Below are 13,507 nucleotides of genomic sequence, written 5' to 3' on the forward strand. Positions count from 1 at the left end.
TTCAAAGGTGAAAAGTCTCATTAAAGCAGGATTTCTGTGTGTCACACTTGCATATAAGCGGAATTGCAATAAATTAAATTGCAATAAAACATACTTATCACCAGAGGGAGTATAGAGGAAAAAACAGGAGTATAGAAATGGTTGCATTAAAATGGGAATTGCAATGAAGTGCGTTGCAAGCAAACTGGTAGTTCAATTTTTTTTTTAGTATCAATAACTAAATTAACATTAGACTGCCATTGAGGCCTATTGCTATCGGGAATTTTCTGTTGTTCAAGTTGGAAATTCCTATTCTAAGCAAAATTAATATGAACTAATTTCAGTTTTGAAGCGTTTAAAAGTGTGATCTTCATGTGGAGACACAATTGATTGAACTGTTCAAAAGTTGCATTATTGTTGAAACCTCTGTCCAAGTTGTCTCGTACTGTCAAAATTCAGAAGAATTTGGATTTTTACCATAATCTCTCAGCGTTGCAATGTCAGAAATCAGGGTTACATTTAAATTAACATATGCAATTTTATACAATAATGGTGCAGTTTCCCACACAGTGGTGTAGATTTTGAATGTGTGCATTTCAGGTGCAGCGTTGAGAATCCGGAACCCTTGTGACTGAGGCCGTTCCGGATTCCGGGTTTTTCCGGACTTTCGATCGTCTTTCTGACGTCACGAATCTGGAAGCACCTGAGCCCAGGTTTGGGTATTTCCGGATTTCAGAACGTCAGAAAGGGGAGGTGGTCCCCGCCGAGAAGCTGTTCGGGCTGGCCGGCCCCATCGATGAGGTCGTTGGGCGGGGCCCCGTCGAGGAGGAGGAGGAGGAGCTCGGGTGGGCCGGCGAAGAGGAGGTGTCAGGCGGGCCGGTGAAGAGGCCCCGAGGTAAGGGCAGTGGGGCGAGTCCCGAGGTCGGGCAGTGGCGGGGCCCCAGGGTCGGCAGGTCTGGATTCCGGAACTCCGGATTTTCAACGCTGCACCTGTACTATAAAACGGATGATAGCGAATCGGCAGCCTGCTTCACATCTCTCCCAATTTTTAAAATTTCCATTGACTAGAAATTCCAGTTAGCTGTTAGACGCAGCTTGTAGTACATTAACAAATCCAAATATGGTGCTTTGACATGGTAAATGATCAATTCTACTTTTGCTGATCTGAAATGTTGAATATCGAATATTGTGCTTACCATTATGAGTACTGTGTGCACCGGATAAAAATGCGTTTCAGAGTTTTTAGAAATTTACCTCAGATCACTGGCGCAGGATCCTTTGCGGTATTCCGGCGGTTGCATTTTTTGAACTGCCGGAATACCACTGGTGCGCGCTCCCCCGGTTTTCTGCTCTTCAATATCGACGGTGTCAGAATGTTCCGATGATGGGCGGGAGTGGGTGGCGGCGGAGGCCCAAAACTCGGCGATCTGAAGGCAAGCAAAACCACGATACAAAACGGCTGGAAAAGCTTCTCTGCGCATGCATTCTCCTGCAGTTTCGAGGTCAAGGGTGACCCTGCACATGTGCAGAGAAGACTGAGACAGCACTGGACAGCTTCAAACTGCAGAGGTGGGTGGAGGATTGTGCTGTTGCTTCACTGTTGTCCACTAACCCTCTTTTGCTCCAATTCCTGCATAATGTCAGCAGTGGAGCTCATTGAGTATTCCTCGCCTCCTTTATTTTTAAAAATATATTTATCGTGTAATATGTCAGCGAAGCTCCTTGATTGTGTGGACTGGTGAGGCTGCGGCCTGGTCTGGGAGTGTCGCCCGGAGCCGTCTGCTGTTCAATAATGCTCTCGGCCTGTTGTAATTTAATATTTGATGGTTCTTGCCAGCCTCGTTGTGTCACATGAGGATTTGATATTGTTTGTGACTGTGCTGGTAGCTCTTTGCACTAGCCCCTAAGGTAATTCTCGAGGTAGTAATCAGGATGTTTACTGCATCTGCCATTTTAAGCATGTAAGCGGAATCGATGGGAAGCTATTATGCTGCTCTCTGTGATGGCACTTTGTGAGTGTCTTGACATTATTGCATTAGAGGCTGGAGCTGTTGTCTTCAGACGCTCACAGCCCAGAGTGGAACTGAGCTAAGTCGACTAGCGAGACTGCAGGTGAAATGACCTGCAAGTGCCAATAGCAGATTGTATTAAAACACAGAAGTAGCTGAAGTTTCCCTGCTGGAGCTGTGCCTTGTTTGAGCTATGCTCTTGCAGGTCATGGTGTTGGTGACCATTTACGGTCGGATTAGTGTCTAGTTGACTGATCTTCTAAAGTTTCTGGCTTTGTGATGTAAAGTAAATTGGAGAAGACGGAACAGCTGGAGTGATCAGCCAGCCAGTTATGATGGTGAAAAGTTTCTCGTAATCTCCACTCTGAATGAAGTTTGTATCCCAGCTGGCAATACTTAGGGCTCAATTTTCCTGGGTCATTTGCGCCGTTTTTCTGGCGCAGCCGTTTTTTCTGATGTATTTATTTTATTCAAAGTTTCTCCCTGCGATCTGCACTGGCATAACTGAGTTAGTTACAATTTTTCTGTGTGTTTCTTTTGACGTAATAGGGTTACGGTTAGGGTTAGTTTCAGGTCCGCAGTTTGGCCAATAATTTTTCTTCCTAGGTCGACGTATCCGGCCACTCCCGAAAAACCTTCTGGTGAGTTAGTAGAAAGCAGCGCACATTGACAAATCGCCGTTGAAATGCGCCATTGTTTTTATCAAAGATTTTGGAGGGAGTTAAGAACACTCAAAATCCATAATAAAGTTCAACTTTTTTTACCTGTCAACGTAGTAAATGGAAGTTTTTTGGATTTCAGGAGTTTTCATTTTTTTATTACTCTCATGCCACCACCGAATGTCTTCAAGCAGGGCTGGAGGGTCGTAGCTTTGGCCGGCAGAATCATCCCCGCGGCCAGACACGGGCTTGAGGTTCGGATGGAAAACAAGCCCGGTGGGGGTGGGAGGGAAAGAGGGGGAAAGAGGGAAGTGCCGACTGATCAGAAGGCTTATGCACTGAGCCCGGAGAGCGAGGTGACGATCAGAAGGCTTCTGAAGACTGCAATGAGTTTGGGGGCGGGCGGGAGGGCGGGGGCGTGGAGAAAGGAAGGTTCCGATCGGAAGGCTTATGCACGAAATGGTTCAGTTTTAATGTAAAATATATTTTATTCAAAAGTTTAACAAACAGTTTGTACTTAAAGTTAAGTTAATAAAATTATTCTTGTATCAAACTTTAAAGTTTTCAGTTACGATTACTTACAAACTTTAAGATCACTTACTAATAAACATGTAAATTTACCATAACTTACAAAAACTTTTAATTTGAGAACAGTTACAACAGTAACAATAAGAACAACATCATCAACAGCAGCAGAGAAAGGCTGCACCCATCTCTCCTCCACCTTATTCTAAGACCGCCCGCCGCGCTTGTTCTTGGTGACTGCACCACCACCTGCGGGCAGGGGTAGTGGAGTGTTTCTGGGGTTGGTACCAAGCTTATTCTTTCTAAGATCTCGGGTAGTGCGCACCTGTTGAGGAGGTGGGGGGGCCAGGCTTGGGGCTCTCCAGAGGCTGGTGTGGGGATTGGAGTGGGAGTGGTGGTTGATTCTGTCAATGGGCGCGGGGTCTGGGCATGTTCCCTTATTGCAGCAGCTAACTCCAACATGCCGTCCCTCATGTGCTCTGACACTGTCTCAACGACTTGCAACATTCCCTCCCTCATGTTGAGCAAAACTGTCTCAACTACCTGTGACATTCCCTCCCTCATGGTCAGTGACAATGTTTGCACTATCTCTGACATTCCCTCCCTAATGGTCAGTATTCCCTCACTGATGGTCCTGGACATTGTTCCCATTTCTCGTGACATTGCTGTTACTTCTCCCAATAGTCCCGCTATCCCTCATCACTCACCCCACTGATGGTGTCCAGGAGTGATCGGGTAAGGTCAATGCTCTCCGCACTCAATGACATCATGTGAACTACATCTGTTAGATCCTGCACCTCAGGAGAGCGCGGCCGAGCTCTCCCTCCCCTACTCCCCACGGGTGTGGCTTGCACCTCACCCCTGGGACCCTGCGTGTGCCTCGCTGTACTCCCCCCCCCCCCCCCCCCCCCCACTGGGACCCGCAGCCTCGGAAGGTGGGACCCTGGGTATACCCTGCTGCACCACACCACTGGGACCCGCAGCCTCGGATATTTGGAAACCATGGAATGTCCCACCACCACTTAAACCACTAGTCACGGAAGGGGCTGTCACCGCAATGAGCGGCACCTCCTCCAAAGTAATTAAAACAGTGGGGGCTTCATCCAGCTCCATCCTCCGTCCCCCCTCCCTCGTCCCCTTCTCCCCCATGTTCTTGGTCTGGAGGGTTGGATTCAAAGATGTTATCCTGTTCAGGCTGGTCCTCATCTGAATTTTCTTCTACATCGTCAGGGTCGGCTTCAAGTTTTGCAAAATATAACAGAACACAGACAAATGGTTAGCACAGAGAAGGGAGCAGGGTGGGTGGCATGAGTAGGCTCACACAGCACAGGCAGCAGGCTGATTTGAAGGACCACGATGAATGATAGTACATTGCATCAACCAAAGCATAGCTGACGGAGACATCCCCATGAACCGAAGCATGGCTAGCCCACGCAGTACTTAACGTTTAGCAAAGCCAGACCGTGAAATTTGCAGGACTTACCCTCTCCCTCGAGTGTGGGCCCAGCTTGTGCAGTTGTGGTTGCTTTTCTCCAGGCAGGATCCATCAAAGCAGCGACCCTCTCTTCCAAGGGTGTCAGTGGTTGCAGATTTGCCGGGCCTCCTCCTGTTCGAGTTCTGTCCCATTTGTTGTGTGCCACTTTCCTCTGCAAAGATGAAAACATAACTTTTTAGAGAGGGTGTCTTTCTGCTGGGTGGGACATATACAGCTGGTCACATTTACAATTGCAAATGCTTTGAATAAATGAAAATATGACTTACACTAACTACTTGACCAAGGTCCTGCCACTTCTTTTTACACTGGCGTCCAGATCTCGGGGTGGTCACCATTGCGCAGTAATCTTCTGCAACTTGGTTCCAGCGTTTCTTCATTTCTTTGGGTGGAACTTTTATGTGACCTCTGTTGGTGTCCAGCTCTTGCCATCTGTTCTCAATCACAGTAACTAGTGTCTCCACTTCACCCTGCAAGAAATGTTTTGTTCTTGCACCGTGTTCCATCTTATACTGCTGCAGCTCCGATTTTCCAATGTTCTCACACAACACTCCTTCTCACACACACAACTGGCTCTTTAAAAATGGCCGATTGCCAACTCGGAGTTGTAGTGTACATGCACGTCCATTGCAATTATGTCAAAAACGTAACTTTTTTTGTCGGCATGCGCAGAAGGTGCGGCATCGTTTTTTTCGGCGCAGATAGCAGGCTCCACCCAGAGGTGACTGGACACGCTCTGCGGTGCCAAATTTGAATTATAGATCGGAGAAACTTTGGCAAAGTATTTCCGGCGCATTTCTGGCCTAGAAAAACGGGCGTAACTCTGGCAATATGCCAGAAAATGGGCTTGGGTAAAATTGAGCCCCTTAATCGTGCATAATGCTGTGCCCAAGTCAGGTAAGTATTTTAAAAATGGGCAGTTTTGATCGGAGCAATAATGGGCAGTAGCGGGCCTCAAAAAATACTTTTTTCTGGAAATTAGTGCTGGGGGAAATTTTGGGGAATTTCTGGGCAGCAAATGTGGGCAGGCGATTTGCAGCAACATCGGTGATAATCGTAGGCCGAAATTACCACCGGCGATAATCGGGAGGTGAAACGGGCGGTAATTTCCATTTTTGTCCAAAACGGCTGGTAACTGGGCGTTAAATGTGATCCCAGGGGATATTCTAGCCCCTAGGGGCATTTTTTTTTTTTTAATTGTTGTTATTAGTGTGAACATAAAGTGTTGACTATTCAGCCTGCAGAATCATCTTAGATCTTTGACAGTAAAGCTTGGTTTTTTTGTCCCTGTTTATAGGTATCCGGTACTCCACATTACTAGAGATTCAATTTTCTGATATAGTCCCTGTGTTTCACAAATGTTTTGTACGTGTATAAAGTCCATTTAGGTGCTTGACCTCTGACGATGAGTGTCTGGTACTAACTGGTAGAGGGATGAAGATGTGGGATGTTATTCAGTTGCAGTGTAACACAGCACACAGGACAAGATGGCTTAAGTGCTGAAAGTATCTCCCCAACAAAAAAATGAAGATGTTTATTCCCAGCTATTTTTGGAGCTATTTATAATGACAGTTATGGCTGTGCGGTTTCTAGCATGCAATAGAAATTATATTTTAAAAGAAGCAAATCTCCAGCCAAATTTCCGACCCAATTTTGTGTTGACTGGATAATAAAAGCACAACAATTTATAACAAGTGAATAAGCCTGGGACTAAAATGAAAATACCATTTGCATGTTTATGATGTAATAAAACTTTTGGCTTGCTTGTATATTTTGCAGCCTAATAGAATTGATTTTTTTTAAGATGTATTTTTAGTAAATACATTGTGAAATCATACTTGATCCTCTTTTAGATCTGTCTGGCATCTGAAAGCCAATTTTAACCCCCCGCACCCAATGAGAATGGGGTATGCTGGAGTTAAAATAGAGGCAGTATCTCATTACAACACATTACAACAGTGACTACACTTCAAAAAGTACTTCATGGGCTGTAAAGCGCTTTGAGGCATCCGGTGGTCGCGAAAGGCATTATATAAATGCAAGTCTTGAGTCTTATTTTATTAAAGTGAAAGGGATTGGGTCCGATGACCCAATTTAAACATCAACGCCAATTTAACACTCAGTTTCGTGCTTGGTGTTCATGTGGAACACAACACATAGCAGCAGCAGGCCCAAAAAAATAGGTAAACTTAATGTTTTTACGGTTTCCTTGTGGGCCATGAGGAGTAGGCATGCTCCTACAGGTTCCATAAGGAAACCACAGGCCTTTTCAGTCCCAGGCTTCCCTTCCCCGACTGCGATCGTGTCGCCCCCCCCCCCCCAACCCCTGATGCACTTAACTGACTATCAGGGACCATTCCTGCAAGTCTCCGGGGAGTGGTCTCGTGCTGCTCCCGCTTGCCAGCCTCTACGTCATTCCTGTCCGGTTCACATGGGTGAGGCCTGGAGTATGGTAATGAGTCCCAGGAGTTAAGATGGCCCTGACCTCACATCGCATCCTGAGTTAAACTTGAGACTCTGCTGTCTATTTTATGCAACACCACCCTTCCCAACCCCATCAGCTATATAGTTAATGCTCTGTCATCTTTTTAATTAAGTTACAATTTTCTTCATTTCTGTAGTCTAATTCTAAAATTGTATATCTGTGCTATGTATGGTGTAAAACTATGTAATATGGATCAATTAGTAATCCTAATTAAAGAATAATTAAATGCAGATTATTTACCAGCCACACTGCTACTTGATCAGAACTGTGTTGGATTAGAGTAGTCTGGTAGCTATTTTATAGTATCAACCCACCTACACTCACTTTAGGATTACAACTCTTCGCTTCAAATACCTTCTTACAGCGGTTGCATAATGGTGGGATCACTTACTGTAATGAAGCTGGTTTCCACATGAGGTAAATTACCAATGTGGTAATTATACAGGTCGCTGAGGACCACAAGATGTTCCAGAATGCACCTTCAGATTTCAAGTTAGGAAAGTGTTTAGATTGACAAGTAGTATCTAAGCACTGGGAAGTGAATTTAACAGGTATGTTTTGTTTTAAACAGTGAGCTGTATTGTTTGGCTTGCGAGAATACCCATGGAGGTACAATTTTTACAGGCATGCTTTCAATATAGATGGACACTGTCATGTATCCTATATGGCTACTGTTGGTACCATCACAAGGTGTGCCACCAGAGGGCACAGCAGTGGGAGACTTGTAGGTTACCTGTACAGGTGTACCTGCCTAGTACAAAAGGCAGGCCATCAGGTGTGATCCTCACTCGAGTTAGCAAATAAAGGACTAAGCTCACTACAGTTCAAGTACAACACATTGCCTCGTGGAGTCATTATTAGAGCATCTAAGGACACAACAATTGGCGACGAGATTACGAACTTTCACGCGAAAATGGCTACCCTCGGTACGTTGTAGCAGTTCACCGATGGTGATGATTAGGACGCCTTTGTGGAGAGGCTCAAACATTTCTTCACAGCAAACGACCTGGCAGGAGATGACCCGGCCACATTGGCTGATAAGTGCAGAACTATCTTGCTAACCAGTTGTGGGTCCACCGTCTATGGCCTCGTCAGGGACTTGCTGGCACCAGCGAAGACAATGACCAAGACATACAAGAAGCTCGTAACCCTGATCCATGAGCAATTCAAGCCCAAGGAGAGCATCCTCACAGCCAAACACCAGTTCTATACCCACCGATGGCCCGAAGGCCAGGAAATCGCGAAATAAGCCGCAGATCTCAGGAGGCTGGAGGCACCGTGCGAGTTCGGCATTTTTGTCATATGAAGATGGCCCTCATGGCCAATTCCAAAGCTACTGTCGGTGGATACCACAGTCACACTTGTGGAGGGAATCACAGGGCTCACCAGTGCCACTTTAAAGACTATGTATGCAAAGGCTGCAGCACAAAGGGCCACCTCCAGCGAATGTGTAAGAGAAATATGACTCACTGTGTCAGTGAAGAGTCTGCAGATGGCCATGAATCCAGCGTGGATTATGAAACTATAGGCAGAGAGGCAGCTCAGCCCCACGATGAGGTATATAGCATGTTTACCTGCACCACCGAGTGTTCCCCGTTGAAGATGGAAGTTGAGATAGATGGCGTTCCAGTCTTCATGGAAGTGGACATGGGGGCGAACCAGTCAATAATGAATCAAGAAGCCTTTGAGAGGCTATGGGACAATCAAGCTGAACGACCCAAATTGGTCCCGGTTCAGGCAAAGCTGTGTACCTACACCGATGAAATTATCCCAGTCGTTGGTAGTGCGAATGTAAAGGTACTCCATGATGGCGCGGTGCACAAGTTACCCCTGTGGATTGTTGCAGGTGATGGACCTACGCTGCTCGGCAGAAGATGGATGGAGAAGATCCATTGGAAGTGGGAAGACTTCAACCTTCCAGCGATCGACGTCTCCGTGTTCGGAGGCACAGCAAGCCCTCACTTGAGGGTGGACCCGGCACCAGACAGCAGACCAGCACATCACCCGAGGCACAGACTGCTCAGCACGACTGCGTGGAGATGATCCAGCTGAGACGACCCGAACACACCTCCCAGGCTCCAGTGGCAGGACTCTGGAGGAAGAAAATCAGATCCAAAGGCAACGTCTCAGCTTCAGTGGCAGAACCCAGGGAGAAGAGGATCACCGGAGTCAACATCATGGATGGAAGAAAGATGGCGCCCAAACCACGAGGTGAGGTGCTGAAGAAAAAGATGGCCGTGGCCAGACCACGAGGTGCAGCGCTGATGGAGCAACACGTGGCACCAAACAGAGAAGAGGATTGTGGTAAAGCAAGCAAGGCTCTCTTAAAGGAGGCCTGCAACCCACTACAATTAAAGGGACAGTTCCATACACTCAAGCAATGTAATAGCAACTGTAAGTTAGAGACAAAATGTGTAACTGACGATCAGAGTTGTGTACATGCAACCAGCGAGGAAAAGTCGCACGATCGGAACTACAGAGTATCCATTATCAGTAATGAAAAGTTGTGCGATGTAGGATTTCAACTGCACGCAGCCCATGCAGTGGGCAGACACCCATCGGGAGCACGCAGGTTCAGCGAGCTACCCAATACTGTAGCCTGTGTCTCGGGGACCAGAGTTATGCACCATGGAGTGTGGCCACAAGCAGCCAACACACACGAACTGCAGAGCAAGCGATCTCAACAGGTCAACGGCACCGGTATCAATACACTGCCCCTGATCGGCTCCATCTCTCAGGCATCCAATGGCACCAATCGCCACGAGCCTGAAAGAGCAGACTGTGCTAAGGCACAGACCCCATCACCACCAAGGCTATACCCGTAAACGAAGGGTCACCCGCTACAGTTCCCCCAAAGGGGACCGGGTCCAGCCAGGATCCCAAACCAAACAACGTCCAGGCCGCGAGTCAGCAGTTCCCTGTGCACTGCTAGATGACAGCTCCTCAGGGAGCAGCAGCGACCCAGGGCGCAAAGAAAGAACAGGCAGATCACAGGCACCTGTAAACCTGCCCGACGCTAGGAACCACGGCAACAGCCTCAAGAACAGGCAACTCGAACCAACCGGGTTCCCACTGCCAGCACTGGGCACCGCGCCACCACCAGACTGCAGGGACACCATCCAGCAGTTCTGGAACTAGTTTGTCCTTACGCACTGGTCACTGCATCGATAATGTATCTCACCAGTCTAATGTACTTGCCTCACAACAGAACCACAAATGTAATGCAACCTTGTTTTCCTGAACTTGAATGTATATGAATGCAATGAGCCTCTGGCATAATCTATACATGGGGGGGTGGGGAAGAATGGAGTGGTCAGGGACACACACAAACAGCAACCACCAGCACTCTACTGCACCAACCACTCATCCAAGATTGAAACAACCTGCCAAGGGTCAATCAGTTAGAGCCCAGATAGAGCTAAGCCCAGAGCACAATCGACGCAGAGGCGATTTGCACTAAAGGCTTGGGGGAAATTGATGTCATGTATCCTTCATGGCTACTGATGGTACTATCACACGGTGTGCCACCAGAGGGCACAGCAGTGGGAGACTTGTAGGTTACCTGTACAGGTGTGCCTGGCCTAGTATAAAAGGCAGGCCATCAGGTGTGATCCTCACTCTGGAGTTAGCAAATAAAGGACTAAGGTCACTACAGTTCAAATACATCACATTGCCTCCTGAAGTCATTATTAGAGCATCTAAGGACACAACAGACACAACACAATGGGCTTACCATTCAAACTCATAACAGCTGTGTTCCATACACTACAGAAAGTTGCATGCAACACAACAAACATTCCTCTAGCAACTATCAACTGCACAATTGCCAATGAGCAAGAATCTTAAAGTAACCAATTAAAAATGCCCCCTCATTCACAACCAGAGCCATGATTTATTTTACCCCTCATAAAAAAAATGCATATTCTATGATGTCGTGACATCATTATCTGTAGAACACTTTAATCTGCAGTAAATCCACCTCATTTGCAATATTTTTTTGACCCACATTTAGGCATAGTAGTAGTGCTCTCACCTCTGAGTCAGAAGGCTGTAGGCTCAAGTCCCACTCCAGAGACTTAAACACATAATATAGGCTGACACGGCAGACACCTCAAAGCGCTGGAGAAGTACCACCAGCGCTGCCTCCGCAAGATCCTGCAAATCCCAACGTTGGTGTTCTCGCTCAGGCCAGCATCGAAGCACACTCGGCCAGCTCCATTGGGCGGACCACATCATCCGCATGCCCAACATGAGACTCCATAAGCAAGTGCTCTACTCGGAACTCCTACACGGCAAGCAAGCCCCAGGTGGGCAGACACCCTCAAAGCCTCCTTGATAAAGTGTAACATCCCCACCGGCACCTGGGAATCCCTGGCCCAAGACTGCCCAAAGTGGAGGAAGAGCATCCGGGAGGGCGCTGAGCACCTTGAATCTCGTCGCCGAGAGCATGCAGAAACCAAGCGCAGACAGCGGAAGGAGCTTGCGGCAAACCAGGCTCCCCACCTACCCTTTCCTTCAACCACTGTCTGCCCCACCTGTTACAGAGACTGTAATTCCCGCATTGGACTGTACAGCTGCCTGAGAACTCACTTTTAGAGTGAAAGCAAGTCTTCCTCAATTTCGAGGGACTGCCTCTGATGATGATGAGGGAGTACTGCACAGATGTGCTGTCAATCAGATGATATGTTAAACCGACCATCTACCCTCGCAAGTGATTCCGTTTTCAAAGAAGAGCAGAGGTGTTTTGGCAATATTTATCCCTCAACGAACATTACTTTTAAAAAAAAACACAGATTATCTGTTATTTATCTCATTGCTGTTTGTGGGACCTTACTGTACACAAATTGATGGCCATGTTTCCCTACATTACATCAGTGACTATGTTTCAAAAGAATGGCCACCATATCTTTGGTGGAAACCCCGGCTAGATTTGTAAATAGGGTTTATGCCGGAGTTATGGTGGCTGAACGGGAGAATCCATGAGAAAATTCCCGGCGTCCATTTTAACCTAACACAGAAGATACCAGGTTTGCTCTCCGAGTCACTGGCAGGGGTGCTACAATTGGCCAGTGCTTTTAAATGTGAAGAGAAAAATTGGTTCCTGTTCTTAATTGTCATAAAGAGATCCCTAAGAAGTACATGTGCTTGTGAATGCCGGCTGAAGAAAGATTGGGCTTGGCTGAGATGTCTTTACAGTCGGATGCTTGCTGTCGAGGCTTACACATGAATATGGCCTCTTGGATACCAGAGAGCAAGTGCTGCTGGTGGAACTGTGCCCCAGTAGGTGAGGAGGAATCAGGAGAGATAGGAAGAAAAATAAATGGCAAACAACCAGAAAAAAAAGTTGACGGTGCTGTTTCTCATCCAATTTCAGAATGTCCCAGGTTCACAGGCATTCCCGGCTGCATTCTTATCTATCGGTCCAAGAGTTCTTGTTTCTAAATTTGGATCATTCTTTACTGTCAAGCCATATTTGCAAAAACTGATAACAGTCAACTTTGTCACTGATTTATACTTTTATGAACTGTGGTATTCTTTGCCCAGTGCAGATTGTGCAGGCTGTGAAATTCTTTCCTATACTGAAACGGTAGACTATGTTAGAGGTATCATACCTGTAACCTGATCAATACAATAGAAACCCCATTGATCATTATAAATGAAGGCAGCATGTAGCAACTCGTTTAGCAAAGTCAGATTAATCATCACTAGTGAATGATCACCACGATAGTGATCGGAGAAACTGTCTAACTTACCATACTCCGCACCATTGATGTATTGTTTATAGGCTGTCGCATGTCACTTTATCTGTGTTGATGTTGTATTTTCTTTCCTTCCTTTCCCTGGCAGTACTTCAATTAAGGCTACAGCAGAGACGGACAAGAGAACAGCTGGTGGACCAGGGAATCATGCCACGTAAGCATCTTTCTTGTAAATTTATAAAGTAAAACACAAGTCATACAGCCCGTCACTAAGTAGATGTCACAGTAGAATTATGACACTAAATAGAATGATGATTTCATCAAAAGATGCAATAGGATTTGAAAATCAACTTTCAGGATCCTGCTCCATTCTACTGAAGCAGGAACATTTCTCCAGGATTTAACGTAATTTGCTATAAAGTTTACTCCCATAAGTGCTATAATTACACTTTGGATAATGGTAGGATATCCACTTTTTGTCGATCAATGAGAAACATTTTCTAAACTTGTAAGTGACAAAATTTGGTATTGTCTAAGAAACCTGGTATTCCATAATTCCTCATTGTTTGCACAGCTGGCAGATAGATAGGTACAAAGCGACTTAAGTCAATTAGTAATGTACATTTTACTGTGTTGAAAGCTGAAAACTAATAGCATTT

General features: G+C 46.3%; 1 protein-coding gene across 1 annotated transcript in view; it reads left to right on the forward strand.

The window, feature by feature from the left end:
* The window catches only part of mrtfba (myocardin related transcription factor Ba), a 279,508-nt gene that overhangs the window by 189,921 nt on the left and 76,080 nt on the right, over positions 1-13,507 (forward strand). Inside the window, exon 7 of the mRNA XM_070900957.1 lies at positions 12,997-13,062. Within this exon, the coding sequence (XP_070757058.1) occupies positions 12,997-13,062 (66 nt within the window). The remainder of the gene's footprint in view (positions 1-12,996; positions 13,063-13,507) is intronic.

The sequence above is a fragment of the Pristiophorus japonicus genome, chromosome 15, assembly GCF_044704955.1.
Source record: "Pristiophorus japonicus isolate sPriJap1 chromosome 15, sPriJap1.hap1, whole genome shotgun sequence".
NCBI classification, from domain to species: Eukaryota; Metazoa; Chordata; class Chondrichthyes; family Pristiophoridae; genus Pristiophorus; species Pristiophorus japonicus.